General features: G+C 49.4%; 1 protein-coding gene across 1 annotated transcript in view; it reads left to right on the forward strand.

Moving 5' to 3' along the window:
- PTPRG (protein tyrosine phosphatase receptor type G) overlaps positions 1–21,614 on the forward strand; it is a 687,996-nt gene that overhangs the window by 287,232 nt on the left and 379,150 nt on the right. Inside the window, exon 3 of the mRNA XM_075321067.1 lies at positions 7,146–7,325. Coding sequence (XP_075177182.1) covers positions 7,146–7,325 — 180 coding nt within the window. The remainder of the gene's footprint in view (positions 1–7,145; positions 7,326–21,614) is intronic.

Below are 21,614 nucleotides of genomic sequence, written 5' to 3' on the forward strand. Positions count from 1 at the left end.
CACTTCTTCCTCCCCCCCCCTCCTCCCTCCATGGCCTGTATGCTCGCTCCTGTATGCACACTCGCCACGCAGGACTCCTTTGCTGAAAAAAAAGCAGGTTGAAGCACGTTTTAAGGTTTGTGCAACAACATATAGAGAAGCCTGTGAAATACCGGGAGAATAAAGTCTCATCAGATGAAAATTGAACTCTTTGGAGGCCATAATACACATCATGTTTGGAGGCCAAAAGGCAACCCCAAAAAACACAAATTGGGAAATGGGGAGGTGGGAACACCATTGTGTGAGGCTGTTGTTTTTTTTTTGTTTTTTGTTTTTTTTTTTGTTTTTTTTTTACCATACGGCACTGGCAAGCTTCTTATGATTGCTGGAAGGATGAATGGACAAATGTATCAAGACATTCTTGATGATGGATGATGATATGAGGGTGGAGATTTTAGCAAGACCATGATCCCAAACACAGCCAATGAAAGTCTCAAATGGTTTCAGAGAAAGAAAATAAATCTGCGAGAATGCCCAAGCCGATTACCGGAGCTGAATCCAATAGAAAATGTAAGGAACTAAAGCTGAGAGTTCAGAGAAGGAGCTGGGACCTGCAGGATGTGAAGAGTGTGTGTGTATGGAAGAATGGGCCAAAATCCACCTGAGCAATGCAAGTGACTAGTGTCTCCATACAAAAAAAAGACGTCTGGAAGCCTCATCACCAACAAAGGTTTTTGTACAAAGTATGAAATATAAATTTCACTGTTAAATACATCTGAGCTTCTTGCTAATTTGGAAGTGGCAGTGCCCCCTTATGTCTTTGGCTCCTGTATATATTAGTTATAATATTAATATACAATGTTTCCCATATATGAAGAGTTTTCATACTTTGCTCCCGTGAACTCTGATATATTTTAGGTAAAAAGGAATATTTTTATAACATATTTTTGGAAAGCCAGTGGCTCCATCAAAGACTCGTAAACCTAAATCTTCAGGTTTGTTTCTTTTTGTGAGCGCAGAGTTGAGCCTTTTCTTGCTGATCAGAGATGCGAGGGCTTTCTGTGCTGTATTCTAAAAGCTCTTGTGAAGAAAGAATGCCGCTTCTCTGTGCGTGTAATGCTGTGCGATTGGAATTCTCCGGGACGCCGTTCTACAGGTGGAAGTGTCCTTCAGATGCATTTTTTCCTCTTGAACCCCCTTATCTTTGATGAACCTCTTTGCTTTCCACATTGCATTCTGTTTTACAGCCCAAGCTACAAATAAACCATTATTCTCGTACAATATTCTACATCTCCATCAAGAGGTTTATTTGACTTCATACCTTACACGACGTGTTTCTATGTTCTATATATTCTGTTATCTATACACTATGGGCATTTCTGACACATCCAGGAATAGAAAAACATGTCTGTATTTAACCCTCCACCTCTCACAGAGGAAATAAAGCACCTGAGCATGGTAGTGTCCGCTCATCACTAGTTACGAGTGCTGAGCACCCAAGCATGGTAGTGCCCGCTCGTTACTAGTTACCAGTACTGAGCACCCGAGCATGGTAGTGTCCGCTCATCACTAGTTACGAGTACCGAGCACCCGAGCATGGTAGTGCCCGCTCATCACTAGTTACGAGTACCGAGCACCTGAGCATGGCAGTGCCTGCTCACGACTAGTTACGAGAAAAAAATAAGCGTAGGCCTGAGCTCATGACTTACAGTACCAATGGATGGATTCAGGTGAGTATGAGGTTCGGGAGGTCCTGGCAGCTTTCAGCGCCGCAGCAAGTTCATAAGCGACCGGCAGTCACGAGGATAAATCTCCTCAAAAACTGATCAACAGACTGATGTATGCCAGCACTCGGCTGCGTGGCCTCTCTCTCACAGCAATCAGCAGGCTGTCTCTAGCAGTCCAGGGATCTCAGTCCAGTGCAGGGAAGGGCAGCCACCACACTTTCTAGGATATCTCTCTCGCTCTCTCGCTCTCTCGCTCTCTTGTCTCTCTCGCTCTCTCTCTCGCTCTCTGCCTCTCTCGCTCTCTGCCTCTGTCGCGCTCTGCCTCTGTCGCGCTCTGCCTCTGTCGCGCTCTGCCTCTGTCGCGCTCTGCCTCTGTCGCGCTCTGCCTCTGTCGCGCTCTGCCTCTGTCGCGCTCTGCCTCTGTCGCGCTCTGCCTCTGTCGCGCTCTGCCTCTGTCGCGCTCTGCCTCTGTCGCGCTCTGCCTCTGTCGCGCTCTGCCTCTGTCGCGCTCTGTCTCTGTCGCGCTCTGTCTCTGTCGCGCTCTGTCTCTGTCGCGCTCTGTCTCTGTCGCGCTCTGTCTCTGTCGCGCTCTGTCTCTGTCGCGCTCTGTCTCTGTCGCGCTCTGTCTCTGTCGCGCTCTGTCTCTGTCGCGCTCTGTCTCTGTCGCGCTCTGTCTCTGTCGCGCTCTGTCTCTGTCGCGCTCTGTCTCTGTCGCGCTCTGTCTCTGTCGCGCTCTGTCTCTGTCGCGCTCTGTCTCTGTCGCGCTCTGTCTCTGTCGCGCTCTGTCTCTGTCGCGCTCTGTCTCTGTCGCGCTCTGTCTCTGTCGCGCTCTGTCTCTGTCGCGCTCTGTCTCTGTCGCGCTCTGTCTCTGTCGCGCTCTGTCTCTGTCGCGCTCTGTCTCTGTCGCGCTCTGTCTCTGTCGCGCTCTGTCTCTGTCGCGCTCTGTCTCTGTCGCGCTCTGTCTCTGTCGCGCTCTGTCTCTGTCGCGCTCTGTCTCTGTCGCGCTCTGTCTCTGTCGCGCTCTGTCTCTGTCGCGCTCTGTCTCTGTCGCGCTCTGTCTCTGTCGCGCTCTGTCTCTGTCGCGCTCTGTCTCTGTCGCGCTCTGTCTCTGTCGCGCTCTGTCTCTGTCGCGCTCTGTCTCTGTCGCGCTCTGTCTCTGTCTCCTTCCCTTTGTCCTCTCTTGCTCTTCACCGAATCCTCCTCCCAGACTGCGCAGACACCCCTCTGGTGGAAGGGAGGAGACTCTGCAGCTGCGCAGACAACCCTCTGGTGGAAGGGAGGAGACTCTGCAGCTGCGCAGACACCCCTCTGGTGGAAGGGAGGAGACTCTGCAGCTGCGCAGACACCCCTCTGGTGGACGGGAGGAGACTCTGCAGCTGCGCAGACACCCCTCTGGTGGACGGGAGGAGACTCTGCAGCTGCGCAGACACCCCTCTGGTGGACGGGAGGAGGCTCTGCAGCTGCGCAGACACCCCTCTGGTGGACGGGAGGAGGCTCTGCAGCTGCGCAGACACCCCTCTGGTGGACGGGAGGAGGCTCTGCAGCTGCGCAGACACCCCTCTGGTGGACGGGAGGAGGCTCTGCAGCTGCGCAGACACCCCTCTGGTGGACGGGAGGAGGCTCTGCAGCTGCGCAGACACCCCTCTGGTGGACGGGAGGAGGCTCTGCAGCTGCGCAGACACCCCTCTGGTGGACGGGAGGAGGCTCTGCAGCTGCGCAGACACCCCTCTGGTGGACGGGAGGAGGCTCTGCAGCTGCGCAGACACCCCTCTGGTGGACGGGAGGAGGCTCTGCAGCTGCGCAGACACCCCTCTGGTGGACGGGAGGAGACTCTGCAGCTGCGCAGACACCCCTCTGGTGGACGGGAGGAGACTCTGCAGCTGCGCAGACACCCCTCTGGTGGACGGGAGGAGACTCTGCAGCTGCGCAGACACCCCTCTGGTGGACGGGAGGAGACTCTGCAGCTGCGCAGACACCCCTCTGGTGGACGGGAGGAGACTCTGCAGCTGCGCAGACACCCCTCTGGTGGACGGGAGGAGACTCTGCAGCTGCGCAGACACCCCTCTGGTGGACGGGAGGAGACTCTGCAGCTGCGCAGACACCCCTCTGGTGGACGGGAGGAGACTCTGCAGCTGCGCAGACACCCCTCTGGTGGACGGGAGGAGACTCTGCAGCTGCGCAGACACCCCTCTGGTGGACGGGAGGAGACTCTGCAGCTGCGCAGACACCCCTCTGGTGGACGGGAGGAGACTCTGCAGCTGCGCAGACACCCCTCTGGTGGACGGGAGGAGACACTACACCTAAAATATCAGCACTCTCACACCGCGCCCCGCTGTCCCAGCGTCTCGCCCGCAGTCGGTCATTCCCATTTGTTTCAGTCTCCGCAGTAATCTGAGGACACGGCTGCTTAAGACTCTTGTGTTGTCTTTAGACACTTTGTATCCTGCCAATACACACTTCAAAGTGGCGAATGTACACCGTGTTAGCAAACAATACAGTATTTGCTACATTTCTTTACTTTGGCCGTTCCCCAGATAATTGCAAATGTCATAATCAGATCCATGAACTCTGTGATCTCCGGTCATGAAATGCGACATTGCATCATATCACAATGCGGAAACTTTCTGCAGCACTAATAGTTTTTGTGTTTTATATTTAGTATTTTAAGCTGTTTGCAAAGTGAAGAGAAAACTGTACTGAACTAAAGGTGCCCATGCTCGTTATTTGGCCAATTTTGCTCCAAAGTCTATAGAGGTCTTACAAAATTTTACTACTTATTTAGAAAAAAGAAAAAAAAAAATTAAAAAAGTAAATTTATGTAACTTATCTAGTTCAGGTCTTAAGGAAGCGCTAATTTTCATCTACACTCTCAAGGCATGACATGACCTCTACCGATTTTGTATCCTGCACAGTAAGGGTTTCCGGTGGTGGCACGTATCCTGAGCCTTGTGTGGAGGGGGCTGGCTGACCGCTCATTTCACTAGCTAGCCACAGACCATTTTCGGAGTATACATTGGCTGTGACTGAGAACTAAGCTGGTTGACTAATCACTTTATTTCCGTCTTTCCCTAAAAATAAGACAGTAGGTTATATTTTGGCTACCAAAGGTATCCTGGGGCTTATTTTTTGGGATGTCTTTATATTTTGTATGGGTGTCAGTGATTGAGTCACCTGTTAAATAAACATGAATATTCACCCTTTCCCAGCCCATAATTCAGCCCAGCCTTCTGCACACATCATTAATTGGAACATGTTTTAATGGAATGGTAAATATTCATCCCCTTCCACCAACACTGTGAACGGAATCACAGATTTACTCAGACTGCCATATTACTGCTCATGGATCGCAGCACATTGCTCGCATTGGCTGGTGGCTCTTGACCCGAGTGTATGTGTGTATTTCTATGCAGTAGTCACGCTCAGGTGAGATGAGCCACCAGCTGGTATGATCATTGCCGTATTACTGTCCAAGGATTGCAGTGCAGTCTGCGTGAATCACAGATGCCGCACACCGGGGTGAGTAGTGGAAGGGAGTGAATATTCATTATTTCATTACCACAAGTTCCAATCAATAATGAAGGAAGAGCGGTGGGTGAGGAAGGGAGTGAATATTCATTTTTTAATTACCACAAGTTCCAATGAATGATGATTGCAGTGTGGTGGGCAGGGAAAGGGGTGAATATTTATTATTTCATAACCACAAGTTCCAATCAATGATGAAGGAAGAGCGGTGGGTGAGGAAGGGAGTGAATATTAATTTTTTTAATTACAAGTTCCAATCATTGATGATGGCAGAGTGCTGGGCAGGGAAGGGGGTGAATATTCATTCCCTTTACTAGCTGGCATGTGACTATATAAACTTCAGGGCTTACAGAATCACAACGGGGCAAGGTACCCCAATAAAAGTTACATATCCTGAAAGGGCTGTCCAAGCCCTATTTCAGGATGCTGTTAGTATGATGATCCGCAGCTAGGGCTTATTTTTGAAGAAGGGCTTATGTCATAAGCATGTTTCAAAAACGTTGAAAAATCCTGCTAGGTCTTATTTTCAGGGAAACACTGCCAGCTCCCTTTTATGTGTATACAATGGCTGTGACAGAGAAGGGGACTGGCTGACAGAACATTTTAATAGCCAACCCTCCCCTCTTCTCTGTGTATACATTGTGTATGATGGAGAACAAAGCTGACGAGCCATTTTTCTTTTTTTAAGCTCGCTCCCTTCTATATGTATACACTGGCTATGACTGAGAAGGGGGCTGGCTTGGCTATTAAAATAATGAAGTCAGCTGCCAACTTCACACACTACTCCAATGTTGTGCTGACTACAGATGGGAAGAGGACCTGCTGGGACACTTAAATCTTTAAAATTAATTTTCGCTATGTACGTGTATATCAATCATTCCCTGTTATCTGCCATTCAGCTCTGATTATGAAAGAGCGCTAAGGAGAAAAGGCACAAAATAGGGTCTTATCTGGTATAAAAGGAATAAGATAAAGGGGTACGTTCACCTTTTCAATTTGTGCGACGCGCAAGACATGCTCTCAATAATGGAGCAGCTGCTGTATATACAGGAGTGGACAGGAAAATGCAGAAAAAGGACAGAAGACAGGTGGCTCAGTGGTTAGCACTGCAGTCTTGTGGCTCAGTGGTTAGCACTGTAGTCTTGTGGTGGCTCAGTGGTTAGCACTGCAGTCTTGTGGTGGCTCAGTGGTTAGCACTGCAGTCTTGTGGTGGCTCAGTGGTTAGCACTGCAGTCTTGCAGCGCTGGGGTCCTGGGTTCAAATCCCACCAAGGACACCATCTGCAAGGAGTTTGTATGTTCTCCCCGTGTTTGCGTGGGTTTCCTCCGGGTTCTCCGGTTTCCTCCCACCCTCCAAAGACATACAGATCGGGACTCTAGATTGTGATCCCCAATGGGGATAGTATTGCTGATGTATGTAAAGCGCTGTGGAATTAAGTGCTATATAAATTAATACAATTATTATTTTTTATTATTATTAATAAGACGTGTTCACTCCGCGCTGCTGCTGAAGACTTTCCAATGGAAGATCCAAGAAACACCAGTGAAGTTAAGTGAGTTCTATTCAATGCATTTCAAAGCCTTATCGGATTCTTCTTCATGAAAAGAACCAAAGTCCTGTTTTCCTGATGAAGAAGCTTGCCATGACTTTGAAATGCATTGAGTAGAAAGTCTTCAGCAGCAGCACGGACTGAACACGTCCTCTGTCCGTTTTCTGCACTCAGCCCGATTAGTCGATGACTATGTTCATGAATACAAGGATACACTGGATTCAGAACGATCGCCGGCCTAGAATTACTACTTCTCTCCAGTTTGTAGACCCGCAATGATGTTTGCTTCCTAATGCTTGAATGTTTTTAGTGGCTCTGATGTTCCCTTATTTTATTTTTAATGGGTGTCCTTTATTTTTTTTCTACAGGTGCGTTTGGACCTGAGCATTGGGTAATGACCAGCATGGATTGTAAAGGCCTTCATCAGTCCCCCATAGACATTGTCGATTACACTGCCAATATCCGGGATGAGTTCCAGGAGCTTGTACTGGACGGATTCGAGAACGAGTCCTCGAACAAGACGTGGATGAAGAACACCGGAAAAACAGGTGACTCTTCTCAGACCGAACGCGCATTGAATAAATGATGGAAAATTGTGTAAATGTAGGAGCTCAAGTCAAGTTCTAACCTCTGTTTACTAAGGCCTCTTTCACATGTCCGTAACAACCACAAAGGTTTTTCACTGACATGTTAAAGGTGCGTTTGACCCTCCGTGTGCCATGATTTTGGCATATGTGTGTTCTCTGCGTGCTATCCCTGATAGCACACGGAGATCAGGAACTTTATACTCCCCTTTCCCCAACGCTAATGTCTCTGGTGCTGCAGTCACACGCGCTTCCGGGTCCATGGTGCAGTGAATATTCATGAGCATAATGAGTGGGACCTGAAGCAAGAGACAGCAGTGCTGTAGATGGCAGCACTGGAGACAGATGAGTATACAAAATCATTTTATTTCAGACACGTATTTTCTCCGGTACGTGTCACACGGATCACACCACTGTGTGACATCAGTGGTGCCGGAGAAAAACAGATGATACGAACACGCATGTGCCACACGGACACATGGTCATTTGATCTTCATGATTTTTGTAGATGTCCGTGATTTCAGTACTTATACAAAACAGTGATATCTGTACCGGAATCACTGACGTGTGAAAGGGGGACTAAGGAATCGCTACCAGAGGAAATCTTATTGTGCACGCTTGAGGACGACCGAAAGTAATTATTCTTAGAAAATAATTAATATCTTAAAGAAGGAAAAATCCTCGAAGCCTCCTCAGAAAATGTCTAAAATTACAAAGAGCTTCTACCAATTTTGTTGCAAAACTGTACTAAACCCTCCACAGCACCAGGTTGCCTGTTGCTAAATGTTAGTGAGGACATCTATATAGTTATGTACCTGATCCCATCCAACAACCATAGTGAAGAATATTCAGCGTAATATTTCACACTAAATTCAGGTTAATTATGCAACATGCGTACCGCAATCACTGACGTGTGAAAGGGGCCTAAGGAATTAATTGCTACCAGAGGAAATATTATTGTGCACACTTGAGGACGACCAATAGTAATTATTCTAAGAAAATAATATCTTAAAGTAAAAAGGAAAAATCTCTGAAGCCTCTAATCACAAAATGGTTAAAATTGCAAAGAGCTTCTGCCTCGTTTGTTGCAAAACTGTACTAAACCCTCCACAACACAGGTTACCTGTTGCTAAATGTTAGTGAGGACATCTACTGATCATAGTTGTGTACTGCACCCCATCCAACAACCATAGCGAAGAATTTTCAGCATAATATTTCACACTAAATTCAGGTTAATTATGCAACATACATACCGCAATCACTGATGTGTGAAAGGGGCCTAAAGAATCGCTACCAGAGGAAATATTATTGTGCACACTTGAGGACAACCTAAAGTAATTATTCTTCTATAATAATTAATATCTTAAAGTAAGAATGACAAATTTATGAAGTCTCCTCCTAAAATGGCTAAAACTGTAAAAAGCCTATTTTGTTGCAAAACTGTACTAAACCCTCCAACATAAGTAACCTGCTGCTAATTGGCAGAGAGGACATCTACTGGTCATAGTCGTGTACTGCACCCTATCCAACAAACATAGTGAATAATTTTCAGTATATTATTTCACACTAAATTCAAGTTAATTATGCTATGCAACGTACGTACCGCAATCACTGACGTGTGAAGGGTGCCTAAGGAATTGCTGCCAGAGGAAATATTATTGTGCACACTTGAGAATGACTGAAAGTAATTATTCTTCGAAAATAATTTAATATGTTAAAGTTAGAAGGAAAAATGTATGCAGTCTCCTCATAAAATGGCTAAAATTGTAAAAAGCCTATTTTGTTGCAAAACTGTACTAAACCCTCCACAACACAAGTAACCTGCTGCTAAATGTTAGTGCAGACATCTGCTGGTCATAGTTATTTACCTGATCCCATCCAACAACCACAGTGAAGAATTTTCAGCATATTTCACACTAAATTTAGGTTAATTATGCAGCATATGTACCGTAATCACTGACATGTGTAAGGGGCCTAAGGAATTGCTACCAGAGGAAATATTATTGTGCACACTTGAGGACGACCTAAAGTAATTATTCTTCGAAAATAATTTAATATCTTAAAGTTAAAAGGAATAATTTAAGAAGTCGCCTCGTAAAATAGCTAAAATTGTAAAAAGCCTATTTTGTTGCAAAACTGTACTAAACCCTCCACAACATAAGTAACCTGCTGCTAATTGGTAGTGAGGACATCTACTGGTCATAGTCGTGTATTGCACCCCATCCAACAAACATAGTGAAGAATTTTCAGCATAATATTTCACACTAAATTCAGGTTAATTATGCAATGCACTTTTGAAATACAATGTCACAGTAATGATGGGGAATTCAGAAGCCCAGTAGTGGGTATGAGTGACATTAACGTGGTTTAAGGTGATTAAAGTGGAGCGATGCGGAGAGGTTTATTGCTTCGCTACTCTCAGTCCATTTTCCCAGATTGCATTCTCATGCACCCTATTATTCACTTGCATCTGCCACATAAATCACAGTCTCCTATCTGTGAGTAATGGGATGCTGGGAGTTTTATTTAATATACAACTAAACAAAATGATCTGGATCGAAGCCACAGGGTCTATAAATTCTCTGAAACCACCAAATCCTGCGTTTAATATTCTGGCTTATTGGTTTGGCACCCGATCGTGGTCTCATTCCAAGGCCTCAGACTGGTGCGTCTGGTCGCGATGGTCTGGGCTCTGATTGAGTGATGGTTTATAGGGCGGATGTCACCGCGAGACGTGTGGCCGCGCAGATCTGTTCTGCTTGATGCAAAAGAGTTTTTATTAAAGGGGATTTCTGAGGACGATTTTACTATGAAAACAAGCGGCCTGGTAGTATAGGTCAGAGTACAACAAGAAAAATGATACCTGGCTTGTAGCAATCCGATGCACCAGCGATGAGAAATTGAGGTTTGAAGAGGCATGCAAATTAGTTTGGAGGCATGTCATTGCTCAGTTATTGACACGCCCCCAGTGCACTTCCTGACTAATTTGCATGTGGCTTCAAAGCTCGATTTCTCATCACTAGCAAATCCGATCCCAGCAAGTAAGGAAGCATTTTTCTTGGTAGTATCAAGACATCCCAAACCATCAGGACATGAAAGATTTGTGATCTTGGTCACTGCGGTGTCCCATGGGACTTCTTTCTCTCGGATCCTGGCGATCTGCTTTAATTTTCCCACTTTTTTGTTTTCCACCATCCACAGTTATCTCTTCCTGCTTCTTTTTGCACGGTGGATTATCCTAAAGCTGCAGCCTGCTATTGAGCCCTAAGGAACGTTTGTCACTAAGACCTTCCTGGAAGGAATTGTCTACCATTCTCAATCCCCACGTTTGCCGCCAATAAAACAATAATGCTTATACTCCGTACTCCTAATTAGTGATGAGCAGGCACTACCATGCTCAGTTGCTCAGTACTCGTAACCAGTGATGAGCGGGCACTACCATGCTCGGGTGCTCAGTACTGGTAACTAGTGATGAGCGGGCACTACCATGCTCAGGTGCTCGGTACTCGTAACTAGTGATGAGCGGGCACTACCATGCTCAGGTGCTCAGTACTCGTAACCAGTGATGAGCGGGCACTACCATGCTCGGGTGCTCAGTACTGGTAACTAGTGATGAGCGGGCACTACCATGCTCAGGTGCTTTGTACTCGTAACTAGTGATGAGCGGGCACTACCATGCTCAGTTGCTCAGTACTCGTAACCAGTGATGAGCGGGCACTACCATGCTCAGGTGCTCAGTACTCGTAACTAGTGATGAGCGGACACTACCATGCTAGGGTGCTCAGTACTGGTAACTAGTGATGAGCGGGCACTACCATGCTCAGTTGCTCTGTACTCGTAACTAGTAATGAGCGGGCACTACCATGCTCAGTTGCTCTGTACTCGTAACTAGTGATGAGCGGGCATTACCATGCTCAGGTGCTCAGTACTGGTAACTAGTGATGAGCGGACACTACCATGCTCGGGTGCTCAGTACTGGTAACTAGTGATGAGCGGGCACTACCATGCTCGGGTGCTCTGTACTCGTAACTAGTGATGAGCGGGCACTACCATGCTCAGGTGCTTTGTACTCGTAACTAGTGATGAGCGGGCACTACCATGCTCAGGTGCTTTGTACCCGTAACTAGTGATGAGCGGGCACTACCATGCTCAGGTGCTCGGTACTCGTAACTAGTGATGAGCGAGCACTACCATGCTCAGGTGCTCGGTACTCGTAACTAGTGATGAGCGCGCACTACCATGCTCAGGTGCTCGGTACTCGTAACTAGTGATGAGCGCGCACTACCATGCTAAGGTGCTCGGTACTGGTAACTAGTGATGAGCGGGCACTACCATGCTCAGTTGCTCAGTACTCGTAACCAGTGATGAGCGGGCACTACCATGCTCAGTTGCTCAGTACTCGTAACCAGTGATGAGCGGGCACTACCATGCTCAGGTGCTCAGTACTCGTAACTAGTGATGAGCGGACACTACCATGCTAGGGTGCTCAGTACTGGTAACTAGTGATGAGCGGGCACTACCATGCTCAGGTGCTCAGTACTGGTAACTAATGATGAGCGGGCACTACCATGCTCAGTTGCTCTGTACTCGTAACTAGTGATGAGCGGGCACTACCATGCTCAGTTGCTCTGTACTCGTAACTAGTGATGAGCGGGCACTACCATGCTCAGTTGCTCTGTACTCGTAACTAGTGATGAGCGGGCATTACCATGCTCAGGTGCTCTGTACTCGTAACTAGTGATAAGCGGGTACTACCATGCTCAGTTGCTCTGTACTCGTAACTAGTGATGAGCGGGCACTACCATGCTCAGGTGCTCTGTACTCGTAACTAGTGATGAGCGGGCATTACCATGCTCAGGTGCTCTGTACTCGTAACTAGTGATGAGCGGGTACTACCATGCTCGGGTTCTCTCTACTGGTAACTAGTGATGAGCAGGCACTACCATGCTCAGGTGCTCAGTACTGGTAACTAGTGATGAGCAGGCACTACCATGCTCAGGTGCTCAGTACTCGTAACTAGTGATGAGCGGGCACTACCATGCTCAGTTGCTCTGTACTCGTAACTAGTGATGAGCAGGCACTACCATGCTCAGGTGCTTTGTACTCGTAACTAGTGATGAGCGGGCACTACCATGCTCGGGTGCTCAGTACTGGTAACTAGTGATGAGTGGGCACTACCATGCTCGGGTACTCAGTACTGGTAACTAGTGATGAGCAGGCACTACCATGCTCAGGTGCTCAGTACTGGTAACTAGTGATGAGCGGGCACTACCATGCTCAGTTGCTCTGTACTCGTAACTAGTGATGAGCGGGCACTACCATGCTCAGGTGCTTTGTACTCGTAACTAGTGATGAGCGGGCACTACCATGCTCGGGTGCTCAGTACTGGTAACTAGTGATGAGTGGGCACTACCATGCTCGGGTACTCAGTACTGGTAACTAGTGATGAGCGGGCACTACCATGCTCAGGTGCTCAGTACTGGTAACTAGTGATGAGCGGGCACTACCATGCTCGGGTGCTCTGTACTGGTAACTAGTGATGAGCGGGCACTACCATGCTCAGTTGCTCTGTACTCGTAACTAGTGATGAGCGGGCACTACCATGCTCAGGTGCTTTGTACTCGTAACTAGTGATAAGCGGGTACTACCATGCTCGGGTGCTCAATACTCGTAACTAGTGATGAGCGAGCACTACCATGCTCGGGTGCTCAGTACTGGTAACTAGTGATGAGCGGGCACTACCATGCTCGGGTTCTCTGTACTGGTAACTAGTGATGAGCAGGCACTACCATGCTCAGGTACTCAGTACTCGTAACTAGTGATGAGCAGGCACTACCATGCTCAGGTGCTCAGTACTCGTAACTAGTGATGAGCGGGCACTACCATGCTCAGTTGCTCTGTACTCGTAACTAGTGATGAGCAGGCACTACCATGCTCAGGTGCTTTGTACTCGTAACTAGTGATGAGCGGGCACTACCATGCTCGGGTGCTCAGTACTGGTAACTAGTGATGAGTGGGCACTACCATGCTCGGGTACTCAGTACTGGTAACTAGTGATGAGCAGGCACTACCATGCTCAGGTGCTCAGTACTGGTAACTAGTGATGAGCGGGCACTACCATGCTCGGGTGCTCTGTACTGGTAACTAGTGATGAGCGGGCACTACCATGCTCAGTTGCTTTGTACTCGTAACTAGTGATAAGCGGGTACTACCATGCTCGGGTGCTCAATACTCGTAACTAGTGATGAGCGAGCACTACCATGCTCGGGTGCTCAGTACTGGTAACTAGTGATGAGCGGGCACTACCATGCTCCGGTGCTTTGTACTCGTAACTAGTGATGAGCGGGCACTACCATGCTCAGGTGCTCGGGACTCGTAACTAGTGATGAGCGGACACTACCATGCTCAAGTGCTTTGTACTGGTAACTAGTGATGAGCGGGCACTACCATGCTCGGGTGCTCAGTACTGGTAACTAGTGATGAGCGGGCACTACCATGCTCAGGTGCTTTGTACTCGTAACTAGTGATGAGCGGGCACTACCATGCTCAGGTGCTCGGTACTCGTAACTAGTGATGAGCGAGCACTACCATGCTCAGGTGCTCGGTACTCGTAACTAGTGATAAGCGGGCACTACCATGCTCAGGTGCTCGGTACTCGTAACTAGTGATGAGCGGGCACTACCATGCTCAGGTGCTCGGTACTCGTAACTAGTGATGAGCGGGCACTACCATGCTCAGGTGCTCGGTACTCGTAACTAGTGATGAGCGGGCACTACCATGCTCGGGTGCTCTGTACTGGTAACTAGTGATGAGCGCGCACTACCATGCTCAGGTGCTCTGTACTCGTAACTAGTGATGAGCGAGCACTACCATGCTCGGGTGCTTGGGACTCGTAACTAGTGATGAGCGGACACTACCATGCTCCGGTGCTTTGTACTCGTAACTAGTGATGAGCGGGCACTACCATGCTCAGGTGCTCGGGACTCGTAACTAGTGATGAGCGGACACTACCATGCTCAGGTGCTTTGTACTCGTAACTAGTGATGAGCGGGCACTACCATGCTCAGGTGCTTTGTACTCGTAACTAGTGATGAGCGGGCACTACCATGCTCAGGTGCTCGGTACTCGTAACTAGTGATGAGCGGGCACTACCATGCTCAGGTGCTCGGTACTCGTAACTAGTGATGAGCGGGCACTACCATGCTCAGGTGCTCGGTACTCGTAACTAGTGATGAGCGCGCACTACCATGCTCGGGTGCTCAATACTCGTAACTAGTGATGAGCGGGCACTACCATGCTCCGGTGCTTTGTACTCGTAACTAGTGATGAGCGGGCACTACCATGCTCAGGTGCTTTGTACTCGTAACTAGTGATAAGCGGGTACTACCATGCTCGGGTGCTCAATACTCGTAACTAGTGATGAGCGAGCACTACCATGCTCGGGTGCTCGGGACTCGTAACTAGTGATGAGCGGACACTACCATGCTCAGGTGCTTTGTACTCGTAACTAGTGATGAGCGGACACTACCATGCTCAGGTGCTCGGTACTCGTAACTAGTGATGAGCGAGCACTACCATGCTCAGGTGCTCGGTACTCGTAACTAGTGATAAGCGGGCACTACCATGCTCAGGTGCTCGGTACTCGTAACTAGTGATGAGCGGGCACTACCATGCTCAGTTGCTCTGTACTCGTAACTAGTGATGAGCGGGCACTACCATGCTCAGTTGCTCTGTACTCGTAACTAGTGATGAGCGGGCACTACCATGCTCGGGTGCTCTGTACTCGTAACTAGTGATAAGCGGGTACTACCATGCTCGGGTTCTCTGTACTGGTAACTAGTGATGAGCGGGCACTACCATGCTCAGGTGCTCAGTACTGGTAACTAGTGATGAGCGGGCACTACCATGCTCGGGTGCTCTGTACTGGTAACTAGTGATGAGCGGGCACTACCATGCTCAGTTGCTCTGTACTCGTAACTAGTGATGAGCGGGCACTACCATGCTCAGTTGCTCTGTACTCGTAACTAGTGATGAGCGGGCACTACCATGCTCAGTTGCTCTGTACTCGTAACTAGTGATGAGCGGGCACTACCATGCTCGGGTGCTCAATACTCGTAACTAGTGATGAGCGAGCACTACCATGCTCGGGTGCTCAGTACTGGTAACTAGTGATGAGCGGGCACTACCATGCTCCGGTGCTTTGTACTCGTAACTAGTGATGAGCGGGCACTACCATGCTCAGGTGCTCGGGACTCGTAACTAGTGATGAGCGGACACTACCATGCTCAGGTGCTTTGTACTCGTAACTAGTGATGAGCGGGCACTACCATGCTCAGGTGCTCGGTACTCGTAACTAGTGATGAGCGAGCACTACCATGCTCAGGTGCTCGGTACTCGCAACTAATGATAAGCGGGCACTACCATGCTCAGGTGCTCGGTACTCGTAACTAGTGATGAGCGGGCACTACCATGCTCAGGTGCTCGGTACTCGTAACTAGTGATGAGCGGGCACTACCATGGTCCGGTGCTTTGTACTCGTAACTAGTGATGAGCGGGCACTACCATGCTCGGGTGCTTTGTACTCGTAACTAGTGATGAGCGGGCACTACCATGCTCGGGTGCTTTGTACTCGTAACTAGTGATGAGCGGGCACTACCATGCTCAGGTGCTTTGTACTCGTAACTAGTGATGAGCGGACACTACCATGCTCAGGTGCTCAGTACTGGTAACTAGTGATGAGCGGGCACTACCATGCTCAGGTGCTTTGTACTCGTAACTAGTGATGAGCGGGCACTACCATGCTCAGTTGCTCAGTACTCGTAACCAGTGATGAGCGGGCACTACCATGCTCAGGTGCTCAGTACTCGTAACTAGTGATGAGCGGACACTACCATGCTAGGGTGCTCAGTACTGGTAACTAGTGATGAGCGGGCACTACCATGCTCAGTTGCTCTGTACTCGTAACTAGTGATGAGCGGGCACTACCATGCTCAGTTGCTCTGTACTCGTAACTAGTGATGAGCGGGCATTACCATGCTCAGGTGCTCGGTACTGGTAACTAGTGATGAGCGGACACTACCATGCTCAGGTGCTTTGTACTCGTAACTAGTGATGAGCGGGCACTACCATGCTCAGGTGCTTTGTACTCGTAACTAGTGATGAGCGGGCACTACCATGCTCAGGTGCTTTGTACCCGTAACTAGTGATGAGCGGGCACTACCATGCTCAGGTGCTCGGTACTCGTAACTAGTGATGAGCGAGCACTACCATGCTCAGGTGCTCGGTACTCGTAACTAGTGATGAGCGCGCACTACCATGCTCAGGTGCTCGGTACTCGTAACTAGTGATGAGCGCGCACTACCATGCTCAGGTGCTCGGTACTGGTAACTAGTGATGAGCGGGCACTACCATGCTCAGTTGCTCAGTACTCGTAACCAGTGATGAGCGGGCACTACCATGCTCGGGTGCTCAATACTCGTAACTAGTGATGAGCGAGCACTACCATGCTCGGGTGCTTGGGACTCGTAACTAGTGATGAGCGGACACTACCATGCTCCAGTGCTTTTTACTCGTAACTAGTGATGAGCGGGCATTACCATGCTCAGGTGCTCTGTACTCGTAACTAGTGATAAGCGGGTACTACCATGCTCAGTTGCTCTGTACTCGTAACTAGTGATGAGCGGGCACTACCATGCTCAGGTGCTCTGTACTCGTAACTAGTGATGAGCGGGCATTACCATGCTCAGGTGCTCTGTACTCGTAACTAGTGATAAGCGGGTACTACCATGCTCGGGTTCTCTGTACTGGTAACTAGTGATGAGCAGGCACTACCATGCTCAGGTGCTCAGTACTCGTAACTAGTGATGAGCGGGCACTACCATGCTCAGTTGCTCTGTACTCGTAACTAGTGATGAGCAGGCACTACCATGCTCAGGTGCTTTGTACTCGTAACTAGTGATGAGCGGGCACTACCATGCTCGGGTGCTCAGTACTGGTAACTAGTGATGAGTGGGCACTACCATGCTCGGGTACTCAGTACTGGTAACTAGTGATGAGCAGGCACTACCATGCTCAGGTGCTCAGTACTGGTAACTAGTGATGAGCGGGCACTACCATGCTCAGTTGCTCTGTACTCGTAACTAGTGATGAGCGGGCACTACCATGCTCAGGTGCTTTGTACTCGTAACTAGTGATGAGCGGGCACTACCATGCTCGGGTGCTCAGTACTGGTAACTAGTGATGAGTGGGCACTACCATGCTCGGGTACTCAGTACTGGTAACTAGTGATGAGCGGGCACTACCATGCTCAGGTGCTCAGTACTGGTAACTAGTGATGAGCGGGCACTACCATGCTCAGGTGCTTTGTACTCGTAACTAGTGATAAGCGGGTACTACCATGCTCGGGTGCTCAATACTCGTAACTAGTGATGAGCGAGCACTACCATGCTCGGGTGCTCAGTACTGGTAACTAGTGATGAGCGGGCACTACCATGCTCGGGTTCTCTGTACTGGTAACTAGTGATGAGCAGGCACTACCATGCTCAGGTACTCAGTACTCGTAACTAGTGATGAGCAGGCACTACCATGCTCAGGTGCTCAGTACTCGTAACTAGTGATGAGCGGGCACTACCATGCTCAGTTGCTCTGTACTCGTAACTAGTGATGAGCAGGCACTACCATGCTCAGGTGCTTTGTACTCGTAACTAGTGATGAGCGGGCACTACCATGCTCGGGTGCTCAGTACTGGTAACTAGTGATGAGTGGGCACTACCATGCTCGGGTACTCAGTACTGGTAACTAGTGATGAGCAGGCACTACCATGCTCAGGTGCTCAGTACTGGTAACTAGTGATGAGCGGGCACTACCATGCTCGGGTGCTCTGTACTGGTAACTAGTGATGAGCGGGCACTACCATGCTCAGTTGCTTTGTACTCGTAACTAGTGATAAGCGGGTACTACCATGCTCGGGTGCTCAATACTCGTAACTAGTGATGAGCGAGCACTACCATGCTCGGGTGCTCAGTACTGGTAACTAGTGATGAGCGGGCACTACCATGCTCTGGTGCTTTGTACTCGTAACTAGTGATGAGCGGGCACTACCATGCTCAGGTGCTCGGGACTCGTAACTAGTGATGAGCGGACACTACCATGCTCAGGTGCTTTGTACTCGTAACTAGTGATGAGCAGGCACTACCATGCTCAGGTGCTCGGTACTCGTAACTAGTGATGAGCGAGCACTACCATGCTCAGGTGCTCGGTACTCGTAACTAGTGATAAGCGGGCACTACCATGCTCAGGTGCTCGGTACTCGTAACTAGTGATGAGCGGGCACTACCATGCTCAGGTGCTCGGTACTCGTAACTAGTGATGAGCGGGCACTACCATGCTCAGGTGCTCGGTACTCGTAACTAGTGATGAGCGGGCACTACCATGCTCGGGTGCTCTGTACTGGTAACTAGTGATGAGCGCGCACTACCATGCTCGGGTGCTCAATACTCGTAACTAGTGATGAGCGAGCACTACCATGCTCGGGTGCTTGGGACTCGTAACTAGTGATGAGCGGACACTACCATGCTCAGGTGCTTTGTACTCGTAACTAGTGATGAGCGGGCACTACCATGCTCAGGTGCTTTGTACTCGTAACTAGTGATGAGCGGGCACTACCATGCTCAGGTGCTCGGTACTCGTAACTAGTGATGAGCGGGCACTACCATGCTCAGGTGCTCGGTACTCGTAACTAGTGATGAGCGGGCACTACCATGCTCAGGTGCTCGGTACTCGTAACTAGTGATGAGCGCGCACTACCATGCTCGGGTGCTCAATACTCGTAACTAGTGATGAGCGAGCACTACCATGCTCGGGTGCTTGGGACTCATAACTAGTGATGAGCGGACACTACCATGCTCCAGTGCTTTTTACTCGTAACTAGTGATGAGCGGGCACTACCATGCTCAGGTGCTTTGTACTCGTAACTAGTGATAAGCGGGTACTACCATGCTCTGGTGCTCAATACTCGTAACTAGTGATGAGCGGACACTACCATGCTCAGGTGCTTTGTACTCGTATCTAGTGATGAGCGGACACTACCATGCTCAGGTGCTCGTTACTCGTAACTAGTGATGAGCGAGCACTACCATGCTCAGGTGCTCGGTACTCGTAACTAGTGATAAGCGGGCACTACCATGCTCAGGTGCTCGGTACTCGTAACTAGTGATGAGCGGGCACTACCATGCTCAGTTGCTCAGAACTCGTAACCAGTGATGAGCGGACACTACCATGCTCAGTTGCTCAGTACTCGTAACCAGTGATGAGCGGGCACTACCATGCTCAGGTGCTCAGTACTCGTAACCAGTCATGAGCGGGCACTACCATGCTCAGGTGCTCAGTACTCGTAACTAGTGATGAGCGGACACTACCATGCTAGGGTGCTCAATACTGGTAACTAGTGATGAGCGGGCACTACCATGCTCAGTTGCTCTGTACTCGTAACTAGTGATGAGCGGGCACTACCATGCTCAGTTGCTCTGTACTCGTAACTAGTGATGAGCGGGCACTACCATGCTCAGTTGCTCTGTACTCGTAACTAGTGATGAGCGGGCACTACCATGCTCGGGTGCTCTGTACTGGTAACTAGTGATGAGCGGGCACTACCATGCTCAGGTGCTCAGTACTGGTAACTAGTGATGAGCGGGCACTACCATGCTCGGGTGCTCTGTACTGGTAACTAGTGATGAGCGGGCACTACCATGCTCAGTTGCTCTGTACTCGTAACTAGTGATGAGCGGGCACTACCATGCTCAGTTGCTCTGTACTCGTAACTAGTGATGAGCGGGCACTACCATGCTCGGGTGCTCAATACTCGTAACTAGTGATGAGCGAGCACTACCATGCTCGGGTGCTCAGTACTGGTAACTAGTGATGAGCGGGCACTACCATGCTCCGGTGCTCAGTACTGGTAACTAGTGATGAGCGGGCACTACCATGCTCAGGTGCTTTGTACTCATAACTAGTGATGAGCGGGCACTACCATGCTCAGGTGCTCGGTACTCGTAACTAGTGATGAGCGAGCACTACCATGCTCAGGTGCTCGGTACTCGTAACTAATGATAAGCGGGCACTACCATGCTCAGGTGCTCGGTACTCGTAACTAGTGATGAGCGGGCACTACCATGCTCAGGTGCTCGGTACTCGTAACTAGTGATGAGCGGGCACTACCATGCTCCGGTGCTTTGTACTCGTAACTAGTGATAAGCGGGCACTACCATGGTCCGGTGCTTTGTACTCGTAACTAGTGATGAGCGGGCACTACCATGCTCGGGTGCTTTGTACTCGTAACTAGTGATGAGCGGGCACTACCATGCTCAGGTGCTTTGTACTCGTAACTAGTGATGAGCGGACACTACCATGCTCAGGTGCTCAGTACTGGTAACTAGTGATGAGCGGGCACTACCATGCTCTGGTGCTCTGTACTGGTAACTAGTGATGAGCGCGCACTACCATGCTCGGGTGCTCAATACTCGTAACTAGTGATGAGCGAGCACTACCATGCTCGGGTGCTTGGGACTCGTAACTAGTGATGAGCGGACACTACCATGCTCCGGTGCTTTGTACTCGTAACTAGTGATGAGCGGGCACTACCATGCTCGGGTGCTTTGTACTCGTAACTAGTGATGAGCGGGCACTACCATGCTCAGGTGCTTTGTACTCGTAACTAGTGATGAGCGGACACTACCATGCTCCGGTGCTTTGTACTCGTAACTAGTGATGAGCGGGCACTACCATGCTCAGGTGCTCGGGACTCGTAACTAGTGATGAGCGGACACTACCATGCTCAGGTGCTTTGTACTCGTAACTAGTGATGAGCGGGCACTACCATACTCAGGTGCTCGGTACTCGTAACTAGTGATGAGCGAGCACTACCATGCTCAGGTGCTCGGTACTCGTAACTAGTGATAAGCGGGCACTACCATGCTCAGGTGCTCGGTACTCGTAACCAGTGATGAGCGGGCATTACCATGCTCAGTTGCTCAGTACTCGTAACCAGTGATGAGCGGGCACTACCATGCTCAGTTGCTCAGTACTCGTAACCAGTGATGAGCGGGCACTACCATGCTCAGTTGCTCAGTACTCGTAACTAGTGATGAGCGGGCACTACCATGCTCAGTTGCTCTGTACTCGTAACTAGTGATGAGCGGGCACTACCATGCTCAGTTGCTCTGTACTCGTAACTAGTGATGAGCGGGCACTACCATG

This window comes from Anomaloglossus baeobatrachus, chromosome 8 (genome assembly GCF_048569485.1).
Source record: "Anomaloglossus baeobatrachus isolate aAnoBae1 chromosome 8, aAnoBae1.hap1, whole genome shotgun sequence".
Classification (NCBI taxonomy): domain Eukaryota; kingdom Metazoa; phylum Chordata; class Amphibia; order Anura; family Aromobatidae; genus Anomaloglossus; species Anomaloglossus baeobatrachus.